Source organism: Microchirus variegatus (assembly GCF_963457635.1).
Source record: "Microchirus variegatus genome assembly, chromosome: 11".
NCBI classification, from domain to species: domain Eukaryota; kingdom Metazoa; phylum Chordata; class Actinopteri; order Pleuronectiformes; family Soleidae; genus Microchirus; species Microchirus variegatus.
The window spans coordinates 8,223,508-8,250,643 of record NC_139812.1 but is presented as its reverse complement, the minus strand read 5'-3'; the positions used below and the strand labels follow the sequence as shown (position 1 = coordinate 8,250,643).

General features: G+C 40.8%; 1 protein-coding gene across 1 annotated transcript; it reads right to left on the bottom strand.

The window, feature by feature from the left end:
- Window positions 1–194: 194 nt before the first annotated feature.
- Window positions 195–26,771, bottom strand: LOC310934469 (calcineurin subunit B type 1). Its single transcript, XM_083898201.1, has 6 exons — window positions 26,580–26,771; window positions 14,482–14,521; window positions 6,637–6,813; window positions 5,371–5,430; window positions 4,742–4,926; window positions 195–2,395 (listed from the first exon to the last, which is right to left on the bottom strand). The coding sequence occupies exons 1-6, from the start codon at window positions 26,580–26,582 to the stop codon at window positions 2,348–2,350; spliced, it is 513 nt and encodes a 170-aa protein (XP_083754327.1). The 5' UTR covers window positions 26,583–26,771; the 3' UTR covers window positions 195–2,347.
- Between the last annotated feature and the right edge of the window lie 365 nt (window positions 26,772–27,136).

Below are 27,136 nucleotides of genomic sequence, written 5' to 3'. Positions count from 1 at the left end.
TGCAGTTTAACTGGTGTACCTATTAAAGTGGCCAGCAAGCTGTAAATCAGCTCTGGGGGTGCTATATATAACAAAGGTTTGGAACTAATCGAGACCAGCTGCCTCATGACAATGAAAATGTATGTTAAAGGTTAATGCAATTGAGTTAATGACATCATGGTGGACAATGACTGAACATCCATTACTTTTAACATTTCAAAGTTTATTTAAATTTTATTTAACTTTCTTACAGTATCAAGTTTCCAACAGTCCCACAGCATAAGATGCAGCATGCAGAAAAAGGAGAGAAAAAAAATATCTCAAACGTAACTTTTCCAAATATCCCCACACAAACTAAAAAAAGAACCCAAGTCCATCAGAAATTTTTTTTTTTTAACTAAAGCTCTATCTGAACTATACATAGAACAGAGAGCCAGAACTGCATTTAACAAATACTTATATACAAAAGAAAAAAAACAAAAACCTAAAATTTCCCCTTTAAGTTGAGTACAGTGTGTGGCAGTTTGAGATGGGATCAGATTGCAACTTTCACTGCAATAGAAGCATCTCGCTGATCCGGGTAAAAATACAAAAAAGTTACATGTAGTTCAGTTCATTTGGATTACCTCTCATAGAATATGTGTACATGTACCAAAGTTTGGCAACATCCATATTGTATACCGTTAAATTCTTAAATATATTAACATCACCATCCATGTGTAAACAAGAGGATTATTTCAAATAAGTGATCTACATGCACAACAAAAAAATATATTTCCATGTCATGCAAGCACAGGAAGGCCCAAGCCGTGCAGAGCTTTGGGATCAGGGACAACAGAGCGCTCCAGATTCACGTCTGACTGAAAACTCCTGTTCAAACCAGCAGTCAGCCTCCACAGCTAAACAAAAAAGCTATTCCTGATGCCGTTCATAGGAGGAAGCATTATTCCCTTACGAAATAAAACGTCTGGTTGAATTATTAGTTTTTCTCCATGTTTGTGTTAGTGGGTAGAAGGAGGAGAAAACGAGGTGATTGTGACAAAGTGGGAGAAGAAGCCAACTTTTGAAATGTACACATTAAAAAAAAAAAAGGGAAAAAGGAGTAACTACAATATGTCTATCGCGGTGCACACCCCATCATCATGCCAACATGATGAGATTGAAGTGTTTGTGTTACGTACAAGAAAACTGACCCATCCTGTGCTGTACCTGGTAAATATTCAGAAGGGCTCATGTTGCGCTGGGGCAGAGGCGCCTTTCTCCTCTTGCTGTTAAAAGATGATGAGCACATTGATTTTACCTAATATACACATATTGATTAACACAAACGCTGCCAGCAGATAAAGTCTCTTAAATCGCTATATACTCGCACAAACAGTGTACAATCTCACACGTCTACTGTCAGTTCTTAGCTTAGTCCATCCAGCCGCCGTCCAAAATCAAGTCGAGGAATTGAGATTGTCTCATGGTTCAACGCAAACAAATACTTTGTCCAGAGTGAACCACAATTTTGTCGCTTTGCAACCACAAATAATTTTTTGGAAAGACATGTTGATGGAATTTTTGTTTTATCTATCATGACAGGAAACTAGGATCATCTCCAACAATATAAACACATTTTTAAGTATAAATAAAACTAATACAAAATAAAATAAAAAATAACGTATGGATTGCTTTGCTAAGAGTGACTGGAAGTTTTACTAACCGTAACAGCTCTGAAATGTCATTTTGCATCGGTCGTGACTCGCGGTTCGGAGTGTTGCGCGTCACTTTGTCCTGCATGAACAACAGCTGTGATGATGGGTAATGACTTTGACTGGTTACTGGATATGTTCTGGTTGGCACTTCATACCCTACTTTCTAGTTGCACTGTAAGTCAAGTGTTAATATACTATACACCTCCTCACGACACAACCGTAGATATACTTGTATTTTTTTTTCTTCTTTATAAAAGACAAGAACAAAAATAAATATCAAAAATAAAAAAGAAAAGAAAGAAAGAAATGATGTCATATGGACAAGCCAACCAGCCTCCTCACTGAGCCCCTTCCCTCCCATCCAAAGTTGGAGATGCTTTTGCGCATAATGTATAGATGTCCTTCAGTCTCTTAAAGTGCTATGACCAGGTTCATGGAGCGGATTTTTACAGTTCAATAACACTTCAAAGTTGGCTTCACTAGGCCTGTGGTTTTTTGAAAGGAAAAAGTGGCTTCACAGAAAGAAAGAGAAATGAGAGAGAGAGAATACTTCCATTGAGTTACACAGAGCGCATTTTGCCGGACGTCTTGAGCAGATCTTCAGAGATGGTGGAGAAAACGAGTGTCGAGGAGGAAGGCGAGGCAGCGGGGTTCAGCGAGCAGAGGCGCGCTCACACGTCCACCACCATCTTTTTGTGTATATCGAGACCGCCGACCACCTGGAGCAGAGAACGAGAGAGAGACATGAAAAACAATTGTTACTCAAGCGTTCTAGAGATGCAGTGATGGCATGTGTAAAGAATATAACTGTGCACGGACAAAGTGTTGCTGATTTTTGTGTTGATTCAATGTCAAAACAAAGACTTGGAAGAGAAATATTTGTTGTTACTGGTGTTCAGTGTGGCTGAAGCTCTGCAAACAAAAGGTGGATGCCTGTTCTCCTTTAGGCTTATCAAATGTAAATAAAGTGTCTTTGCTCTTCTTTGACAGACTATCATTCATTTGTGGGCAAAACATCCAGGATGTCATAATTTCGAGGCTTGGGGAAAATATTTTTTACATTAATGGACAAAACATTTAACCAGTTAATTTAAAAAGAATAGTTTTTTAAGTTCAGAAATCTCCAGAGATACAGAAAACATTATACAACAACTTTTACAAGCCGGAAAGTTTAGTTGTTTAATTACAAATAATTCAAGTTCCCCTTTGATATATATAAAAAAACTCTAAAACCAGCCTTTTTGTGATGTGCACGTCAGAGATTCTTATGACCCGCACCAGATCGGTTACAAAAGCTGAACCCGACCCTCAAAAGTATATGTTAATTACTACCCAAATTTACCAATCTTTCGTTGGTGTATTTTGGTTTTATTTATCTTATTATAAAGCAATAAGATATCAGGAGTTTCACTCTTGACTCTTGGCCATAGGTGTAGGAAGAGGTTAAATAAATACACAAAATACACAGAAACCAACAGCACCACAAACAAACATTGTCACCTTGAACAGAAAAGCCCTAGCTTACAAACTGCATTTTTGTCAAGGCCTTGTGTTTAGCTGCACAAAAACAACAGAGGCTACAGTTTGCTTATGCACCACTGTGCACTCGCTTTAGGGGCTGCATGGAAAGGAGAGGATATATCGAGCTGGGATCCTTCCAGAAAGATATTAGGTGCAGGTGGTGCATCCAAACAAAAGCGACAGATACCTCTTTAGGAAAAATAAAAACATAGGTGATGTCCTACTCACTGTGTGTGCACACGTGTGAGTGAGAGAGAGGGGAAAACTATGAACAAATCAAACTATACAGACAGGGAGTTATTCATAGTTTACTCATAATGCTGCCTTCCCACCCGAACTCGCTGCATTTTCTTTGGAGTTCACCTGAGGGTGTGTCGGCCCGCGCATCACTACAGTTTTTAGATAAGTCCTATTTTTACATACCTTATTTTTAAACACTCTTTGTTGCCGTTTCGTTTCAAGCGGGACACAAATCATGTCACATTGTCTCCTCCTTGAGAAGTTACTGCTTTATTAATAAAAAAAGGGGGGGGGGGGGGGGGGGGCGATGTAATACTCTCCCCGTGCTATACTGAAAATACACTCGTCTTTTTTAGTTCAAGGCTCCAGAGACGCAGCTGTCACATGCGCTCCTTTTGTCTGTCAGAGTTGAAAGTGGTGCTTTTCCTTTTAGAAAACATCTCCAAACAAAGGGGGTCTGACAAGAGGATGTCATGGTGTGGGTGATCATTGTTTCACAGATCTGAAAGAGACTTTCACAAACTGAGTATTTCAAAATCTTTAAAAGTGCTTGATGAATGCATTATTATTATTAATCTTGCATACACAAAAAACGTGATATCTTTGGTATCCCAGCCTAACAATTATTCTAGCTTTTGTTCAACTGTGGGTTTAAAAGGCAGATTTTAAAAACTGGGCAAACACAAAGACCACTTGAACAGTCCTTAAAAAGGCATAAAAACGATCAACTGAAAACTGGTGAACAGTAATAGTGCAAAGGAAGGGTTTAAATGAGCCAACACCAGATATTTAAATAATCTGCATCTTAATTTCACCTCTCCCTTCTTGAACCTTGCTGGTTATTTCTGGTAGATTAAGTTATGAATAGTTCTCTTCAGTGTGTGAAACAGCTTTATATGAGCATCTTTAGAGGTCCCCTTCATGTGTTGACCTCAATATAAAGGGATACTTCACCGATTTGAATGTGGCTTTGTATTGCTAGAATAGCAGTAGTATTTTTTAGAAAATGTGCTTCCCTCCCTCAGTTTTTCACTGAGTTGTAAAAAAATCTGTTTTCCATTTTCAAAATTTGCCCTACTGTGATGCAAAACGTGTCATTTGACTCACAGTAGGGCACATTTGGATAAGCGAAAACAGATTGTTTTACAAGTCAGGGAAAAACTGAGAGAGTCAGGCCAGAGGAGAAAAAACTGTTTTCAAGGCTTTTCTTTTGCCCCTTTGACATTTGCCTGCAGCACAACAGTCTGCATCAGCAGATACTACATGTCACTGCCCCAAAACACCAGAGGGGGGCTTCCACTTACAGCACAGAATTCTTCGAAGGATATCCTGCCGTCTCCGTCCTTGTCTGCGTTGATTATGGTCTTGTCCACGATCTGCTGGAGCTGCGTGTCCTTCAGGTTGTTGCCCACCATCATCTTCAGCACCTGGAAGAGCTCGCCGTTGGAGATGTAGCCGTCCTTGTCCATGTCATAGATCCTGAAGGCGACTGTGGTGCAAGGGTGTGGCAGAGACGAGGGAAAAGAAACAGACTCAGTGTAGAATCAGTTAAAACAGAGACCTGTCTTGTAACTTTGTCCCCCTTTTCACTGCTGTTCACTCAATAATCCCTCAATAAACATACTTATTTGCATTTCACACACACTGGCTCCAAGCTTCAAGTGTTAATTCAAAAGGCACTAAAACTGGTGGTGTTCAACTTTCACACCGATTATTCTGGATAGAAGGGTTATGAATACTTTAGAAGTAAATCATTACAGTAAACATTTACTGTTGTTTGTTGTTGCAGGACTAGGATGCATTGAGATGAAGTCATGCCAGGTTTAACTACAGAGACCGCAGAACAAGTAAATGTGTTTGGGAAAGAAGACCCTGAACCACTGGTGCAATATCTGGTAACATGAGGTTTCCACGGAGGAGCAGCTTTACTTACACCGAAGCTTCTGTTCCTTGTCACCCTTGACGCTGAACTGTGAGACTCCCTCAATGAACTCTGGGGAAGGAGAACAATCATCACTGTCATCTTGATATAATGGAATTTATTGTTGCTGTATAATGGAAATGCTGTGCAAGCATCAAGTCACATATTCAGTCTCCTCACTGAAGCTCTCGTCAGCCGCGCAGTTTCAGACTGAAATCTCACACCAAGAAGACAGACTGTGTTGTGATTGGCCAGCCAACGAGAGCTATCCCAACTGTCTTGTGATTGGCCAGGTGGAAGTGACGTAATTAGCACGTCAGCTTTCAGAAGTGCAGCTCCCCCTCTGGAACGGTGGATACACTGCTACTCATTATCAAAACATTGTTTTAACAATGTTTAAAAAGGGCTTCGTCACGACTACCCGCCGCAGTCCCTATTACAACTTTGACCCGAAGTCGGACTCGCAAGTGAAACGCCTCCACAACGGACGTTCTTCCTCTGCGGTTCAATGTACACAACAGAATGTGACCGGACTAGTGCCCGTAGCAGGAGGATCTGCTGTTCAGGAGACGGGATCCGTACGTCACGATTCCAGGCATTTTCAGAGCGCTTGCAGAGCCCGAGAATACAATAAAACCCGGCATTCTTAACAGTGGCTGAACGGTTTGTGTTTAGGGCTTCATAAACACAGGTAATGGTGCAGAAGCAAACCAAAAACAGCGTTAATTGGAACTTCCGGTCTATGGGAGCTTTACCTCAAACATGGAATCAGCTTTATTGCACACTAAATGCTTATGGAACTTAGTGTGATCTAACTACTGTTAGCTGGTAGAAGCAAAACACAGACAGCACAGACACATTAATACAGTATGAAGATCAACTTTTCTGTTACAGTGGTGTTAATGGTGGATAAGTTCCTTTACATGTGTTTGGATGCTTTAATTTCTGATTTACATACATTTTGAGAAAAACCGGTTGAGACACATTTCCTACTTAATCATGTTTGTGTGTGGGTATTGGGGAAAGCTCATACAGGCCTAACTGCACTTAGATCTTTACTAAAGTCTGCATCTGATGCAGATGTTCCTCTTTATTAAGGGATGTACTAAGCTTAGTGTATGTTTGCAAGGAGTTGCTTCGTTGGGAGCCTTGACACCAAATACCAACAACACAGACTTCAAATAGTAAACCGTCCATGTTAGTCAGCTGATGTTATAATGATAGGGGGCAGTAGTTCTAGAATACAGCAGTAAATTTAGGTTAAAGTTTATTGCATACCTTTAAAGTCCACCTCTCCATTCCCGTCTGTGTCAAATATGTCGATAACCCTTTGCACCAGGGGGTTCTGTTGCAGTTCCGGCAAGGACATGAACTCCTCCACACTGAGCGAGCCAGAGTTATCTAGGTCGAGTTTCTTAAACCGCTTCCCTAGCCTCTTAATCTCATCAGCATCGACTGGACAAAGAGAAAAAAAGAGAGAAAATCTTAATGAGACACTGACATTTTCTTTGTAGATTCAGCTGGTGATTTTCTTCTCCACTGCCTGGATACTCGGTATCACACAAATGATAAAGACTACAGGTATGACGGCCTCTTCTATTCACAGCAGGAAATCCAGGACACAGATATGTTATAGTTAAAAGTGAAAGAGAAATGAGCCACAGTGCACTTTTATTTTCAACTGTTTGCTGATAAATAAGGAATCATGTAGACTGAGCCAGCAAAAAAAAAAAATGCAACATATAAAATACCCTCGCTAACACCTGCATGAACTGTAGTCATAAATTCTAGCAGCCAACACTTGCAACTAGGTCAAGGACACCAATTCCAGCCTGCACAGTATTGAGCCAAGCGCTCCGAGACCCACAAAACCACAGCACATTATGTTCTCCTCTACTACACAGTGACCTGAAATGAATAAATATTACTACTGCAGAGAATTTAAAATAGGGGGGAAATGAGAGTCGTTGGGAGAGAAAGGAACAGAGGAAATAGCACAAAGACACATAAATACATGGAGACAGTTATTGCAAACTCACAGACTTTGTTGCCTACTGGTGCTTCTTTATTAGAGGACACCAGCATCTTTTGTTCCCCTGCCATCAGAAACAGCCTCAACTCCCTAACCCACTATACTGAGCAATGGCAAGGAGTTATCCAGAAGCAATAACAAAGCCAGTTGTTAATTACTATATGAGCTCATTCACAGAGGGTCACATGATTCGGGTGGCCAACCACAAACTACAACACTACCTACAGTAGTCTGTGATCCTAAATGACATCATCACTATCTATTAATCTTAACACGCAGCAAACAGGGGGAAGGAGGAACAATAAGCTAGGGCGACATATTTATCAGGCTAAGAAACCTCAGGTGAGGTTCAAGGAGATGTCATCATAGATTTATTATACACTGAACTCTCTGACCACTGGAAAAATCCTAGATTTACCACCTCATGGTTGTAATCCATCACTAACCTGTAAACATGTAAGGAGTCGAGTCACAATCTACCCTTTTGTTCCGTTATTGGACTTTAGGTAATTGTCGATCAAATGTTTTTTTTCAAAATATTATGATGTCACACTGTAAATAAACTTTGACGATTGCATTAAAAAGTCATCACATCATATTTCCCTCATGTTAGAAATTTGTGTTATAGCTGGATGGATTGTATGGATTCTTGACCTAAGGCCAAAAACGCATAACGTAAGGCAGATCGTATGCTGTGGCCTTGAGTCACCTGTATTTGATGCTGAATATAAACAGCATTCTCAAAACACTAAGGGGGTGTTAATATCTTTAGGAATAATTTTGCTCTGCCTTTGAGGTGAGTGCAGACTCATCACTCTTATAAATAGCAAAGAAGCAATTAAAAAGGTTATCATGGTAAACACTTTCAAATCAGTTGATGTTGATAACTATCACTACCATTCTCAGGTGAAAATTAAACAGGGAAACACATAAACATGCAGGACAGGGGCTCCCCAGAACCAGGAGTGAGAGCCCCTGTGTTATCGTCGATTGATTGCCTTCTTATTTGCATTCAGAATTGTGCCTGTGTGCTGTTTGAGCACTGCAAAAGCCCCGGTGTCCTGTAGATCGATAAATGCGTTCTCAAACATGAAACAAAACCGTTTAGAATCACGTTTGTCCCACAAAATCTAATTTTCATTACTTGTAATGAAGTAATGAAAATTAGATTTTATTTCTATTGGAGGCGTCACTGCCTTGTTTTTATGTTCCTGATACACACACAAAAATGCTCAAAATCGGATTTACCACAGGGTTTCTGTGTCCTCTAGGTGTGAGTTATGAGAAGCAAGCACACGGCTGTCCTGTGACACAAAACACTTCCTTATCAGCAGCCTCCTGTTTCCTGTTCACAGCAGATGATACCAGCTCAGCTCAAAACAGGTCTGTGAAAGGGGCATCGTTGCAGCCATACTGTGTCATACTTAAGCTCATCTGTAGCACAGATAGGAAGTGTATGGGTATGAATGCATGTCTGACTACCTTGCATACTTTATGTTGATATCACACACACTTATCCTGCAAGTAGATGCAAAATCAGTGCCATTGACTGCAGTGAATGCAGCAAATGGAGCGTAATTCCCCCAATCACCAGATTGGAAAACGTTGACTGCCTTTACAGTCGCCAGACCACAAAATGTGCAATTACAGATAGTGTTCAACACACAAGCTGCTGCGGTCACTGTATTGCACAGCTGTGTTCATGAAATGTGCCACAAAGACGAGACGTCTATACCTATGCATAATACAATTACAGAAACAGATGCAGACAAAGCTGAATGCAGTAATTAACCCTGGTGTCATAACCTGTGTGTTTGAGTCTTTAGACATCAATGACAGCTGCAACGATGTGGTTGATGCTGTAAACCGATACTCCTGGTTAGAATATGAATGAAGGTGAAAGAGTCATGTTTTACATAACAGCATATATTAATATTGTAGAACAGATTTTCTATGGGTAATATTTGTGCTATATGGTTCAGAAAATGGGTTTTTACATTCTTATCAAGCAGCTCTGAGGGAGACCCAATGTAACTGTGAGATGATTATGATAATCTCATATACTCCATTGCAAATCACAACAAACACACACTGTCGTAAAACGCTGCATGCACATGCATCTGTGTTACTAGGCGACTGACTTGAATCCTTTAGCACCCCCCCCCCCCCCACACACGCACACACACACACAGAAACAAAAGGTGGAACCTTTAAACACTTCATGTGGTGTATACATGAAAACACATGCATATGTAGCTTGTGGCTTGAAGCTTGTGGATGGCAGACGCATCAGTGTTGTACACATTATGGATTCATTAACATACTTTCTGGTTGTTTGTGTGAGTGTAAGAGAGAGTCAAATGTGATATTATCGGCTATGGCTACCAGTAACACTGTTAAAAGTCAGGTGGCGAACTAACCACTAAAGAGAAGCACAGCTGTGAGGGAACAGAAAATCTGTTGAGTAGAGCAGGACGTACCTCCCCGTTTTTGTTTAATTATAAAACACAATGTTCCAAAACTGTCATTAATGAATGTGTCCTCTTTTTTTCTGCACATTAATGACTCCATTAACAAAGCTAACCTGAGCTGAGACCGTGGGCGGGGTATGAGATCACGTACAGAAAATGTGTTGGAATGTTACCGATAATAACAGTCTGCTGTATATAGCTCCAAAAATACACAAGATGAGGTGTGAGGGAGGGTAAACATGAGGAGGATACACACACAGTTCAGTAATTACATGAGTCTGATTCACAACACTGCCCCCAATTAGCAATGGGTTTTACTAAGCAAAAACAGTGTAGAGTTGTCAAAGAAATGGGAGAAAACACGGTGTTCGAGACAAAAATGAATATATTTATGAGCACTTGGTATATTGAAAGCTCACAGACAACTAACTTGATTTCTAGTGTAATGCAACAGCAAACTGATTAATCCATTGCAAGGCTATTCAACTTAAGGCCCGGGGGCCAGATCAGGCTCTTCAAGCAATTTGGACCGGCCCGCGGCCCATTAACCCATAAATAATGAATGTATTATTAAAACCATAGCTTCGCCTATTTCTGGCACTTTGCGTCCCTTTTGGCAAATACTAGTACAGCTGTAATTGTAGGCGGCCTATGTATGTACCAGAATATTTTGCACTATGAGCCAACTGTAGCGGTACCTGTGTCTTGTTGGTACTGTAACTTTTATTTTTTGCACTTAGAGCCAACTGTAGCAGTCGTACCTGAATATTATTGGTACCATTACTTATATTTCTGCAAAAATTGCCTTTTGTGGCCATTGCACCTTAATGTTGTTTATATTGTTACCTCTAATTTTGTAAGAGCCAATTGTGACTGTTATACCCAAATGTTGGTGGTACTGTAACGTAACCTTTTTAGCACAAAACTAGTAGCTATTTCAATAAATAAGTGCTAAATTATTGAATACATTTGTATCCGTTTACTGTACATACTGTACATGTAGTACAGGGGTTGACCAGCCCACTTGCTGGAAAGCCTTCCAAAATGCTGGCCCTCCAGAAATTTTAGTTGAATAGCCCTGATCTATTGTTTATTGACTAATGAATTGCTTCTGACTTAAGCCTCTTGAATATGTTCCAATTTATTTGCTCCTCTTTATGACAGTAAACTGAATATTTCGAGTTATATTTCAGGACATTGTCATTTAGAGGTTTGGAGAACACTAATCAAGCCTTTTAACCTGTGCATTTGGAAAGCATATTGTTTCTGTGTATTGGGGGAAAAAGAGGCATACACAAACACACACCTTATTCCCTGTCACACCTAGTCTTATCTTATACCAGGCCACGAGTAAAGCCCAATTTATACTTCTGCGTAAAGTGCTCTCTGTAGGTTACGCAGAGTCCTCTGCGTCGACGCAGAGCCTGTCGAAGAGCCTCTGCGTCGTCTCCGACTGCACGAAATATTTTTTAAGTGTCCGTCACTCCGTCAAGGGACAACGGAGACGGCAAGAGCTGCGATTGGTCCTCAGGACAGGCCGAGCAAAGCTGCATTGTGCCGGCTCACAGTGGGCACCGAGCGTCCACAGACGCGGGGCTGATCCCCGCCGATAACGCCTGCTGCTAAACTATAAATACGTCATATCTTAACACACACGGCACATGTTTAGACTCTAAATGGCCAATTTCTCGCCTCAAATTATCTTAAAACTGCGTTCCGTCACACAGAAAAGTGAGAAACGGCAACCGTTTCAACAACAACAGTCTTTCTCTCTCTTTCTCTCTCGGACACCATTGCTCACTGTAGCCAGAAGTAGAGCTGCAATTAACGATTATTTTCGTAATCGATTAATCGATGAATCGGTTGGTCCATAAAATGTCAGAAAATGTTAAAAAAAACATTGATCAGTGTTTGTCAAACCTGGAAATGACGATGTTCTTGAATGTCTTGATTTGTCCACAAACCAAAATGATTCAGTTTTAATGATTTCTTTGTAATGTGGAGCAAAGACTAAGAAAATATTCCAATTTAAGAAGTTAAAACAATCCGAAATCTTGTTTTAATCATGAAAAAAGCTTAAAACCGATTATCGATATCAAAATAGTTGTCGATTAATTTAGTAATCGATTAATAATCGATTCATCGATCAATCGTTTCAGCTCTAGCCAGAAGCACAACAACCTTGCGCAGCGACCCCTACTGATCGGGCGGGAAATTGCAGCGCGTGTCCGTCACCACGACGCAGAAGTATAAAGGCTCGAGGCATCTCTGTGGTGACGCAGTCGGATAACGCATTACGCAGTCGGAGAAGTATAATGTGGCCTTAAGAGGAGGCCACACAGTAGGGTGTGTTCTACATGGAAAAGCTACAGCACTCAGTGCATTAAGCTGATTGCTCTGGGTGCTGTTTGATAATGTACTTCTAGCCTGCATGGACCATACCAAGGGCAACACAAGGCAGCCAGCACATTGACACTCCCCATATATTTATAGCTGTTCCATCATCAGAAAACCCCCAACTCACCCCAACACCCCCACCTACGGAGGCTCTCTAGTTCCCACCTCAGGGAAACCCCTAGCAACAAGGAACTCCAGCAAGCTGCCCTCTGTTTATTTTAGTCGGCTGCAGACAGTCCTGCGATGGTTTCAACCAAGAGTATGATGCAGTGAAGAGTGTGTGTGTGTGCATATGTTTCTGTGTGTGAAGAGAGTCAGCTTTTAAGTATTTGCCTGATCTGAGTTTTATAAAGCCAGTATCAGCGTAACAACCCACTGACAGGAGTCCGCCTCTTAGAAATGTATCCACCATGTAGGAATAATGATTTATTTCAAACTGAAGTGCTAAATGATTCTTGAAGACAAAAATCCTCAAGTTAATTTAATAGATGTCAACATATAAAAAATGGCAGGTGCTGTTGAGTGGGTCTTAGACTTTTTGTTCACATTTGTTTTAGGGCAGTTATGTGGCGGTGCAGCAGGCCAGAGCTAATTTCTTCACAACCAGTGTCTGCCTGAGCAGTTGATGAGCTGAACAGCTGCTGTGTCAGTGGAGGGTGTGAGAGACAGAGGCGAAAGCCAGAAGAGAGACAAAGAGAAGAGAAAGTAAGGAGGAAGGCAAAAAGAAGTGTGTGTATCATACAGAAAACTAATTTAAGATGATACTTTGAAGCAAAGTAATTCCTGTATTCATTTGTTTGGATTTACCCTAACCCAAAGTTACCAGGCATGAGTAGATCAGTAATCTTAAATAGAAATGATACAAAGTTCCAAGTAGAAAACATGTACTTAAAATAGCATACAGTTGCGTAGATTGTACACAGTCATTTGTTAAGTGGTTAAAATCAGTTTTTCAGATTTTCACTCCATGCGTTTAGATGTCATTATAACAAATATTGTGTAATACTGTATGTTCACTCTGACTGTTTCTAGTAGACTCTGTGCTAGAACTGTTTAATAGAAAAGCACCATAAGGTGCTGGGTTAATACTGTGCTGTGCCTGGGGTTACCAATGAAGAGGGCTGCATTCAAACTAAAAAAGTGTTATCCGCTGACTTCTCTGAAATGTTCAGTGAGCAGTGAGAGTAATGTTAGTATCAGGCTCCCATCTTCTACTTGCAGAACGTTTTTTCTTTTATTAATGCAGACACTGTCCTCTAAATTGGCTGTAGAAAACACTCAATTGCTTCAATTTCATTTTACCTTGGTTCTGTGCTTATACCTTTGATGCATTAGCGTGTCGTGATAGTTAAGTGCTACATTTGAGCATGTCGAGGCTAGCCCGCTATAATACCACAGTCACATAAAAAAAGATGCACACATTTAAAGCAGCATGGGATTTCAGACCACCAGTGCAATTACTCAAAAAATATGATGGCACTCTAGAGCCCCGTTATCCCTTTAAGACTGTTTTAATTTTGTTTGGACACCTTTTCAACTGTGCAATAAAAATCTCAAGGGCTAATAACTCTCTAGCCCGGTCATCAAATTAATTGTTCACATGTGACTCAGATACTGAGAATGATGAGGTCATTCTCGGCAGTGGCACTGTCCCTGAAGTACACCTACACTACAGTGGGACCTGTCGTAGTCTCACTGCTCATTAAACGCATGCAGCAGTTGATCCATTTTAACCTGGTTCTCAATGTGCTGGTAAAACTGTGTCAAAGTGAAATCTACAAACCTTGGCTTCTTTTTAAACAAGGCCTGAGTCTGTGAATAATAATAATAATAATATCATAAGGTAGGTAAGGTGAAGGACAAAGAAGAAACGTGAGGCATATCCCCAATTCCTCCTCCTCCTCAAAGTTCTTGTAAACATGCCTGATTAAAGTTCGAGAGGTGATATCCTATCACTTTCTGAAATACTTCTGAAAACATACAATACCCATAACTACATGAATTGTGTTTTATCACAGTGATAATCCTTGATTTACGACATCACACAAATGGACAAACTTTATGATAAAAACGTCAACATTCATAAAAATACCCAGCGGCACCACGTCACACAGTAAATAGCATGTATTGAAGTGGGTCAGCATGCAATCATAATTCAAGCCAGAAAAAAACAACAGACAAGAGCTCTCCATCTAAAGTGAGCACACGTGAATGAATACTTACAATGCGAGCACATCTCCAGGGGGTAACTAGCTTCATTTCCCTAAAGACAGAGAGAAACAGAGAAGACATTAGAATTGTTTCAAACAAGAACAATTATTAGTTACTTTAGATGGCATTGACAGTGTTAAATTCTCTCTCATTAACAGAATGTAACATTTACAGGTGGGTGTTTCATCAGAGTGCAAACCAGTGTTTTAGATATTTTTCTACAGAACACAAATTTGCTTATTTATGAAACTAACAATGGTATCAAATACAGAAGGCAACAGGTGGTTATCTGTGATAAGCACATGATTGATTTTGACCAGATATAATGAGCAGGTTCTGTATTCATATACAGTATGTATATCAGAAATTCTGAAATAAAACTGTCAGATCAATTTTCTCGTATTTCTTAATTACCATGAAATTATATTTTTTCACTCGGCATACGCATAGGACTGTAAAATAAATTGCTGAGACTTTGGGCCTGGAGCTTTTCTCAGTTCAATAGAAACAATAGATCATCAGATAATCTAATCTATTTGATTAGCTTAACTGATGAGGTGGGGATGTGCACAGAATAAACACTTAGGATGAGTAATGCATCACAACTCTCTGAAGATATTTCCAGATAACAACTTTTACACACAACATTAAAAGTAAGGATTGCCTGCCCTCAGTGACTCCCAGCCAAGGCAAAAATTAACTCAAAAGGTCAGGATTGGCTGTAGGACTTTTACCATTATTAAACATTTTATATATTTATTACATTAATTTGAAGTTATAAATGTATACACTGAGGTGAGTAATTGTATAAACTGCGCAACTAAGAATTAATGAATAAAGCGGTTTAATCTGAGTGACAGTATGAGGAGCACACATGTTTAATCATGGTTGTTCAGTTTGATCATGGGACATTCAGTATGTCGACTAACAAGTCTAGTCTTGAATCCAGACTGGAGTTGGAAATAACTCCAGTAACAGGTAGGGTCCTTTGAAGAGGTTCGTGGGTGTGGGTTTGCAGAATTGTTTGCAGAATTGAAGAGAGGAATAGAGAGAGAGAGAGAGAGAGAGAGAGAGAGAGAGAGAGAGAGGGAGGGAGTAGTATTGGCTGATGTTCAGCAGTCACATCCGCATCCAATCCCCTCCAGCACTGCAGTGTCCACTGATACCTGGCAAGATGAGGCTGAATGCTCACATGGGAGTCAGTAAGGAGTCCCTGTGGCAATGAGGAGGGGAGTGATGGAATGGACATTCACATAGCTGAGAGAGACAGAAACATGGCCTGGCCCAGCAGCAAGCAATCGACCAATCACAATTGTCCAGCAGACAAACAAACTGAGCTTCTGCTTGGCAAACTCAACTCAACGCATATGAGGTTATAAGGGTTAATTTACGGGCATATATAAACAAATAAAAATTCATTAGACAAAACCAGAAGCAGTTTTATTGTCCAATCACACCTAGTGTGGGATTGGACACTAGGGGCCTGATTTACTAAGATTCCAAATAGCGAGCGCTAAATTGCTTGCGCGAGCAGAAAGACTGCGCCCGCTACTGGATTACGTTTTGCGGGTGAACTACTAAGATTGCGGCCGCAATTGACTACAGGCGCAGAAGTGGTTAAGACCGCCCTATTTAAATGAGGATTTTGCGCGAGTCAAGAGTTGTCCACATGGAGAAAGAGCAGACTCAACGGAAGCGCTGAATTAAATTTGAAGCCACTCAACAGAAAGTGACGTTCTGCGATGAGCAGATAACTGGGATCGAGGCATATATGACATATTGTTCCCCGGGTCCATAGGACCTTTTTATATTATTATTATTATTATAATTACAATCCTGCGTCAGTATTTTGGACAGCTCCATCATTACCTGACGTATCAAACAAAGAAAACTATGGACTATGGATGTTGCCGTAAAAAAAAAAAAAAAAAGAAGGTGCTGCGCTCTCCTCCTGACTCACCTGCAGCTCACTGACAGCTGCCAGGGAGCGAGTTCTGCTGTTTTTATGGCTCTAATGGATGAGTGACTTTCTTATCAATAAGTAAATAAATAAATAAAGCGGATCATCACAACGGCTTTTTAGTCCCAGTCCGTCCCTGGATCTGTGTTCATTCAGTCAGGCTGAGTTTCCATTACGCGTGCCAACAGCCTTTGATCTGACGTCAGAGGCGACGGGACAATCGATATGATATATCTATAGCTGATTCATATAGTTACATTAAATAGTGATTGTTGTGATTATTTATTGCATTTAAATGTGTCTGGAACTGGAAGGGTTAGGGTTAGGGTAACCTGCCTGTGAGGTTTTGGTGACGTGTGCGCACTGTGCCACCTGTGCTTCGCCGTGTAGACCAGGTTAGATGGACACGTTAAGGTAAAGCGGGGTTCCCCGTTCCTCCGGTCTTAACCGGGGAACATAGGTACGAGCCCTCCTTGAACCACAAACTGCAGACCAAGGTAAGCCCATACCAGTACAAACATACATTTCTCCTCTGGATATCAATATTTAATTTATTCAGATATACCAAATAAGAAACGAATGTGCGTCATCTGTGAACGCGTAGTTGGGGAAAGCGTAATTTCCTGATTTACAAATATATATAACTATAAATAACCGCAGCCATGTGCGCGCCGCGCACCGCTGTGCCAGTTAAGACCTGCCTTTCAAACGTGCTAAATATAGACGCAAAAATAAACACCGCAATCAGTTTCAGGTTTGATAAATCACTTTGCGCGTGCTAAAATAACATATTTACATTTTCTCCTCCCATCACACGCAAAATAGCGTGTAAACGCCCCATATTGCATATGCATTAAGGCAAGAACGCTAAATGGGTTGCGGGTGCTATTTTGCCCGTCTGAGGGATGCGCTCCTCGTTGCGCCCTGTTAGTAGATCAGCATCAACGCTAATCTGCGTGTGCAATCCAGTTTGCACACGTTTTTGCACGCGCAAAGCTTTAGTAAATCAGGCCCTAGGTGTCCAATCTAGGTGTCCATGGCAATGCTCAGCAGCAGATAAATAAAAACATTTCAGCTGAATAGATTTTGCTGAAGCTATTGACTGTTTGTGTCTGGCTCAGAAAACCTTAATAAGCAGAGCTGAGGTCATGCTGCAGTCTAAAGTGATTCTCTTATTACAATCCCTCATCAAGTATTTGTAAATGGCATGAAAACCAAAAGAAAACACGAGGAGAGCAATTGCACACCTGCCAGTGTGAAGAAAGCTCACAACTGAAGTAATATAAAAAGTTACCCCCAAGGAATATTGCCAATGCTTTGCAACACTGAGTAACAATACACAGACTAAACTGATTGGAGAAAGAAAGTTATGTCATACAATGGCTTATCCTCGTGCTACAGTAGACTTACCTCAGTGAAGTTGTGGTATTTTAAGAGCAGTGAGGAGAAGGAGGTGACTTCAGAGGAGGATTAGCCAGAGAGAGAAACTGAGCATGTGACACCCTATCAGGAAGACAGAGTCAGCCACCAGTGCAGTGATCTGAGGCTGACATATACATGGTTTCCTCTGTGGAACAACTTGACAGAGGCTGCACATTGGCAGTTGAGGAGATTGAATTCCAGTGTAACACATGAGTTTGCCATTACTGGGACAGGGTGTCCCATTGCCTGTGTGGCTCTCTGCGTAATAGTGACAATGTGATCCTTTATTGATCCCCATAGGGAAAGATCCCTTTGTTTACTCCCTTACATGGAGCTCGATCTGAGACAGAGCAGCACTGAGGGCTGCAGATACAGCGACTTAATGTTTTGGATTCAAGTCCTTAAACCTGGGTTCTCCAATTCAAGGGCAGGTTCATGGATAGACCCTCACCCTGCTGTACAATGCATACTTTTGTTCACACCTTTATTTCCCCCTTAAATTAGTCATGAAAATACAAAAAATAAAAATCCATTGTTAACAACACTTCAAACGACTTAAATAATTAAGATTTATCTACTCTAGATGTCAACCCACACCACAACGCTCATGTGGAGGATAAAGCAGAAGCAATGTAGCTCTGGTAAAACAATATTTCAATAGCATAGAATGAATAAATGGTGACAGACCAGACAATCTGAACGTCCCTTTTTGAATTCATTATGAAACTACAGCAGTGTTGATCAATAACGTTTTGGCTAGTCAGTTTAAAACTACAGCATGAATTTTGGAATTTTGGCTTCTCATACTAAATGCATGTTTCACAGATGTTTATGTAATTTGTGAATGTGCTGGAGGCAACTTTCAAACTAAAATTAATTTAAAACCTTTATGTGGTTATTTAATATAAGAAATATAATAAATTAATATCGGCTTAAAAAGATAAAATAATATTTATCAAAACAAACTGGTGCATAAATGAGTATTGGATGGGCATGCTCTCAACAACATCCTCAATATTTACGATCCATAAGTGGTGGCTGTGGTAGGGTCTCTGGAAATGAGGAGACTTACAGCAAAGCAGATTTGGTGTTGAAGATTACAGGTTGACTCACTAAGGGTTAGGTCTGCCTTAGGTCACTGGATCAGCTAACAAGAGTCAAGAGTTACTCTTGTCTTCATCTGTAATAGATCACTTCATGCTGCCCCTTTATGTAGATGCTAAGGGGAGCGTACCAGGTCAATGAATATAAATAATCACAGACAGAAAATAAAAAAATCATGACATGAAAAAAATCTTGCTTTGTCACAGCAGAATAGAGGCAAATAGAGAAAGAGCTAGTGAGAGACTTGTGTTGGCTCATCAATAATGCAAGCTTCATTCAGAATCAATTAGGCTTTAGCACACAAAACACATTTTGCATAATGAAGAGTCTGGCATGGTTGCTGGTTCATTGTAGTACACTATGGCCGTGCTAAAAAAAAATCAACTAATTACAGACCAACTGAACACAGACATAATATCAAAGGCTGGGAAATAAAATATAAGGGGCTGCAGACAAACAACATGGTCCCCATCAATTCACCTTGTGCAAACTCTTATCAGGCCAGCACATTTGATTTCACTTCAAGCTTGTTTGGTTCATCTTTCTCTATCCACTAGTTAATGTACAATACATTAACTGAACTGTGTTACAGTGCTATCATGATTTACATCAACTGCAACATCAGCCTTATTATATCCACAAAGAATAGTTTACTTGGATGACATACCTTCAGCATTAGCTTCAGTGTAAGATCACAGTCATCCTCATCTTAAGCTGGGGACACAATACAAGATTTTTTCCCAATTTTATCCATGATTTACAGTTGGACACAGCCTGCATCAGGCAGCACTATTTGGGGACAGTCGACATGGCAAGATGGCACAGACACCTGTTACTGTGTGAGGGATAAAGACTTGAGTCGTCCTCAGTCACAATCAATCAAGCAAGTTTGAATTTTTGAGCCGACTTGGCGCAGTCAGATAGTGTGTACCGATTACCAACTCAAACAGAGCCAATGAAAAAGAGTAGGTGGGACAAAACAATAACTACTCACAGCATGATATACCGAATGAGCACTTAGCATTAATAAATATAAAATATTTATTGTAAGTATAGAGTATAGGCTGGGCATATGTTGCTCACAATACTAGCACATTTACAGTTTAGATGTATACTTTAAATTATTTTTCTAATACAACTCTTTGCCATGACACTCTAGTGTGTGTGAATCAGATGAAAATTAACTGCATCCTGATAAGCATTTTAGCACTTCAACAAAAGTATGCTGCATTCATACCAACATACTTAAAGATATATTGTGTGATGTTTCAGATAGACGGGGCATGCATGTGCTGGTGTAAACAGGAAGCAGGAAGCTTCTCTCTGCAGCTGTTTGCTTAGTTTCAGATAGTGCTATTAATGAGAAACAATGACAGTCAATAAGTAAAAGCAGGAACTTCTTTTATTAGGCTGACAAGGAGGTGAAACAGAAACTGAAAGTAAGTCTAAACAGAGCTTTTCATCCACATCTGAGAGATGAGTTGTGGTTGATGAGAACCAAATCAAGAAGTTAATTGCGGTTAAGTTCTTTTATCACTTGCAAATATATCTGTTTTTGTCTGTCCAGCAATCCCCATCCTCCTAATAGAGCCAGTAGCGAGGCTCTAAAACACCAGGGTAGTTAGGATGGAATTTCTGCATTTTAAACATAAGCCGAGTTGTATGCATCCTGCCTGTATCCAAAATAAGACTAATGAAAGAGACTAAAAAAAGAGAACAGTGACTAAATCTTATCCTTTATTAATGGTGCAGGGAATCTGCAGGAAAGTGTTTGAAACGTTATCCTTACTGCTTTTCTCCATGATTACTAACTGTATCAGACTGATGCTTCTTCACATAATATTGTTGCTGAGACTTAAAGCTCCAATAGAGCAGTCCTATCGCACATATATGTGAGTTATGGAGGTCTACTTACATACATTAACTTGTTTTTATGGTCAAAAACCTCCTAATTGTTGGAAACGAGCCAATAGAAATCTCTCCTCACTGAAGCTCTCTCTGTTTCAGACTGAAATCTGACACCCAGAAGCCATCTTGTGATTGGTCAATACCTGGAAGTGACGTAATCAGCACACCAGCTCTCAGAAGCACAGCTCCCCCCTCTGGAATGGTGGATGCACTGCTACTCATTATCAAAACATTGTTTTAACTAGGGATGGGACATTTATGTCGACAAATCGACCGACAATCGACACGCGCGCACCTCGACAAAAAAATGAAAAGTAAAAAAAGTCGAAGTGTCACAAACACATACATTTTACAACCACGGAGGTTAAAGAAGCTGTGCCTGAAAAGGTGATCCTGCTGTCCAGGCTCTCTGCACTCTCACATCTACACCTTTGACCCAGAGTCAGAAGACACTGTCACAAGTGAAACACCTCCGCAACGGACGTTCTTCTTCTTCTGCAGTACAATGTACACAACCGGATGTGCCCAGACTAGTGCCTGCACAAGGAGGATCTGCTGTTCAGGAGAACTGCTGTCTACGTAACCGGAACAGGTTTTTTCAGAAATCTCGCTGAGCCTGAGATTACAATAAAAAACACAGCGTTCTCAGCAGTGGCTGAACTGTTTGTTTTGAACCTTCAGGGCTTCATAAATGAGGTAATGGAGCAGATACTCACCCAAAAAACAGCATTAATTGGAACTTCCGTTCTAGGTCCGCTTTAAAGTGGCTTGTGTGAACACAAATGTGCTTGCAAGCTTCTCATATAGTCGAGTGTTATGATAAACATTCTCAACTCTCCTGAGTTGCAGCAGAGTGCAGAGCTGAGCTGTGCTTTCAGACTGAGTTTGAGGCAATTTACCCCTCCATTATTCGCCCACCTTTGAAGACCAGGCAAAACGCAGGCCAATGAAGAGCTGACTGCACATCATTAACAACTATCTATCACATGAAAGAGAAACCATCAAGGACATGAGAAAAACATTTTCTGACCCATCTCTCACCTTCTTTTGAAAACAGTGTAATACAGCTTATAGCACTTGTGTATGCTTAGGTTTATGTACGCTTTCCATTTCTGTGTGGGTGTAAGTGAGGGATTTGTTCCACACAAAATGAGTGCAAATGTGAAAATAATTACCACAATCTCTGTTGCCTATAGGAACTCTTGCCGGGCTTAACTGCAAAGACTTTTTAAAAGTCTCAAAATGCCACATATACTAACAATACCCAAATCTTGTTCTTGATTTCCTGGTGGGGATAAAGATAAATACAACATTTACCAACTGCTGAAAACAAATGAACATTTTTCATTTTAATTAGGGATGCAAGATATTGATAGAATAATAGATAATAGATATGCCGATATAGTGGGAAGGCTTGGGGCGATAATCAATACACACACATAAACGGGACAGTTTTGCCCTGTGCCCAACTGCAGAAGTGATTTTATCTTTTCTATGAAAATAAGTTAAATATTTCGCAGCATTTTCCATTATTGTGCGAAATATATAAACATTTTTTTTAATCATAATTTGAGAGGGAGTAAGCATAGAAGTCAAGGAGGTAGCATCCTATTCATTTTTCTGTTTTAGTCATTATTCATATATGGGCCCGATATCCAATATCGAGTCAACAATAGCGTGCCTCCCTAATCCTTACCTCATAGATTCTGGATTGTTAAACATGAGATTCATCTTGGCAACACCAGTCAGAATGGGGCTATGAATCCTGCTCCACCTTCCCAGCTACAGTTGCAACAATTGTTTTGTCTATGGCTGAATTAAATCAGCTAAAACAAATGTCAATCAGTAATATTTTCTCCTTCACATGCCAACAGACGGTAAATGTACTCTCATATGTTCTGATGTAATCCTAGTCGGTAGTGGCTTTTTTAAATAACCTACACTTGCACCTGCATCAATATTGGCTACTATATTTTATTTGACTTGTCATTATTGCATGTGCACAACTGTTTCATCTCCAGTTCAAACCAGAAATTAGAGGCAAGCGTCCCATGTTGCGACATTTGAATGTTCCTTTAAACATTTCTTCTCACTGGGCAGAGAGGCTGAAAAATAGACTCACTAAGAGTTTGAACTGTGCCAGTGACTGCTGGCTCCAGTGTGAGCCGAGAACTGCAGCAATGCAACAGCCAGCGAGGACAATAAATCCAGATTGAGTGGGCTGGTTGGAAGTGTTGAACATCACTTGTGCTGGTGGTTCACTGGGGCTTTTATCTCTTTTACATTAGCTACACGCTCAATCCATATGTGGGTGGCACTTGATTGCAAGGCAGCATATGATCCCCTTAGCAGGGATTAAAACTAACTTTTTTCACCACCGTCCCGGAAACGTCCCGAAAAACATTTTGAACCGTCCCGAATCGTCCTGAATCGTCCCGAAAATCTTTTTTTACATTTTGAGTTGTTACTTACTGATAATATAATAAAAACACAATACATTATGTTGATAATAAATAATATATTTATGTCCAGACTAGATTTGTTGTGTTGTAGATGACAACCAACACACTACCGGACCTAATGCCACTACTCCCATTTAGTGACTGCATTTAGTGGGTTGTAGTCGTCATGAGAAGGGCCATGCATTGAGATTTGCATGAGGCTGTTTAAGGCTGTCAAAATTACTCAAAAATGACTTTTGAAAAAACACAAATATTCGAATATCTGTATTTGCGCATGATATCAATGACGTGCGCATCTGGTGTGCGCTGCATCTGGGGGCTTTAAATCAGCCAGACTGTCAGGTGATGACAGCATGACGTCAATAACAGGACGAACTAATACAACCAGACATAACTACTTGTAGATGTAGTTTATTTAAGTTTAAACATATTTCACAACATATTACCTACACAAAAATAAGTAAATTAACTAATGACCAAGAGCGCAGATCTCTCTCGCTCGCTCTCTCTCTCTCTGCGCATACTGGTTTGGAGACTTTCCAGCGTTTAACAGGTGCTGTTCCACAGTGTACTCGCTCTGTTTCGACCGCCGAATTATCGGTGTATCCCTAAATATAACATCTTTATTGACAAGAACGATGTTACCGTAATTATGAGGCACTTGATAATGTGACTTGGGTTAATCGGCACCTGGACATGCGTGCGCTGCGCTGATTACATGGGGGCGCATGCGCTCTTGTTCCCCGGTATAGAAAAAGCCGTGGTGTATAAAAAAACCTATTTTAAATAAATAAACAAGCAACGCTAAGCCTGGCGGGGCTTCATTCAGTGATCGAAACAAACATGTCAACATTAATGAAATATTTACATGCAGTGCGGGCACGCAAAGCAGACAGCCGCGCTGCGGCTCGAGCGGCGCACAGTGAGAGAGGAGCAGTTTCTGCGTCTCACTGAACAACACAAACATGAGTGTGCAGCCATTTACCTTTTCACATAAGTATTTCTCACCGACCGCGAACCCGTTCTGGTTCACAGAAAGTGTTGAAAACTTAAACAGAAAAATGTAGTCAGTCAAAATTCTCTTTCGTCCCGTGGTCGTCCCGAGAGACAATATCGATCGTCCCGATGACAATTAATGACGTCCCCGGGACGACGGGACGGTTTTAATTTTAATCCCTTCCCCTTAGCATCACATCATTCCACTACATGCTTAAGCAACAGTGGATCCCTGCCCCCAACCTATCTTTGCAGCTGAGAGGAATACATTTTGTCAGGCCATACGTTGGCACTGTCAAATGCAGTCATTAGGATGTGCATAACCCAAGTTTCTGCCCCCTGACAGAGAGCTGCAACACAAATGTCTCTACCAATCTCTAGTTAATGCATTTGTTATTGAAACGTCACTGTACTTGATGGACTGTCAGATGATTATACACTGAAATCTTAGCGTGTGGTTAATGTGTTAATCTCTATTAACGTGTGTTTATTAATGACTCAGTCAGTGTTCCAGATTTGCAGTTTTACTCAGTAAACATGAAGATATCTGTAAATCTAACTTCATCTAAGAACGCACCACATGTGATTTTAATGTCCTGTTCTGATACCAAACATAACCATGCAAATCCAAATGATCCATTATTTTAGTCACTGGTCTCAATTTTACATCTTAGTTCATTCACAATACTGAAGAATAATGCAACTCTTTCCAAAAACTAAAACCTGAAGCTAACAGCTGTATTGATGTTTGAAAATTTAAATAAAATAAAAGGTGACCAAGACACATTGACATACCGGCTATTAAGCATATGTGTAAAGGAGTGTTCGATGTATGTTGGATATAAATATTGTGGGCTATGAGTAGCAAAAAGGAGGGATGAGGGGCTTAAGTCTTTTACAGAGATCCAAAAACGTCTAACTACACTTCCATAAATGGAAGGGACATTACAAGGGCCCCACATCAAACCAAATCACCCGGCATCCCACCACAACCACTGAGATTCATTACTGATGACTGCTGTTGTTAGCACTGAACTGCAACTACTGAACCAACCCACTTGCTCTAACAAATTAAAAAGTATTCAATAAAATGCCTGTGTTTTCCCTTCTGACTCAAAGATCAAAAGTCGAAGCTTTTAAGCAACAGGCTAAAGGCATGGTGCCTCTTAAAGTTCCAGTGTGTACACTTTTTATCAGGGTTTATTGACAGAAATTGAGAACAGTACCCATCAATATGTTTGCCCAAGTGTGTAATCACTTAAAATCCCCCTTTTCATAATCATATAATATAAGCCTTTTGAATATACTTTAGCCAAGGGCCTTGATTTGCAGAGACTGCCATCTTCCACCACCAAGTTTCTACAGTAGCCAGAATGGACAAAACAGTCACAGTTGTGCATTTTGGATAGGAAGCCCACTGTGCAAATGAAGAACTACTACACCCTTGCTGGTATAAGAAGGCCACCGTGCGTGGAAAAGAATCCCATGTTTGGTACAAACCTCACCATTAGATGTAACTCATTATAAAGTGGTGGAGCTGCAACCTGTTGCACATTTTTTTCATACTACGGAGTTTAACAGGGTTATCACAGAATTATTGTTGTTATGGATAAATGTGTCCAGTCACACTTCAGCCTGTCCAGGAGGATGTAACTTACCATCATCTAGATAGATAGATAGATAGATAGATAGATAGATAGATAGATAGATAGATAGATAGATAGAACTTGCACAAACAGCTTTTTTACTCAACTGTAGCAATGTTGCAACTATGTACAAAGAGTCAGCGAGCTGTGAACTTATTACGATGAGAGCTTACGTTTACTGCAGAGCAAACACAAGGAGTGCGGGCGTTCCATGTCCCTGCCTGGTGCGTGAAATGTGCCACACTAAGTGGCCAGCCCTGTGCCTAAGGAGCATGTGTGTCTGTCACGAAAAGTAATTTGCACAGGCCTAGTTGCTAATAAGAGTGTGTGCTATGCCGAGCAGGGATAAGAAAAATGTGGGCCACAGGCTTCAGGCTACTATCTGCCCCGGGCTGTTGCACAGAGAGAGCGCGACAGGGAGCTGAAAAAAAGTGAGTGAGAGGCGCGTTTCCTACTCAGTCGTCGACTGTGAAGTTACAGCAAAGCGTTCGCCGTGGACAAACAAGCTGTCAAAAAGACACTTTATTCGACACATTGCCAACATTACGGCGCCGGCCTGCCCACTTCTGTGTTAACCACCGTCGGTGGAGGGTGAAAATAGGAGCCGCTTACCATCTTGCAGGTCGGATGATTAAATCCAGGCGACGAAGACGGAACTGGGAGGATGTACAGCAGTGAGGGAGTCGGTGGGCTGCCGAACTGTGGCGAGAAAAACAACTATACACGGCCGCGTTGCTCTGTGGAGTCTTGGCCTCGCTTTCTACTCGACTTCAGGCGTCTTTCCTCTCCGTCTCTCTCCGTCACAGAGGCTTCTTCCACTGCAGTGGCAGAGGGAGGGAGATCCGCTGGGAGGAGACAGACCGCGGAGAAGGAGGAGGCTCCGTTTGACAGAAGGGAGGAGTGAAGCGAAGGAGGGGGAGGTGCAGCACTACTGTACATCCTGGAACTACAAGTTATATTTATTTATTTATTTATTTACGTCACTGTCTCCTCAAGACGATTGTGCTAGTGCGCTACCTGCCGGCGACATGGCGGTACTGCAACACTGACACCAGGCAGATGGACTTCATAGTATGCAATGCATAATCCCTGTGGCGCTAAATCTCCTCCTCAACTGACAACGTGGTCAAGCACTGACATTAAATTAATATCAATTTTAAGTTAAGGAT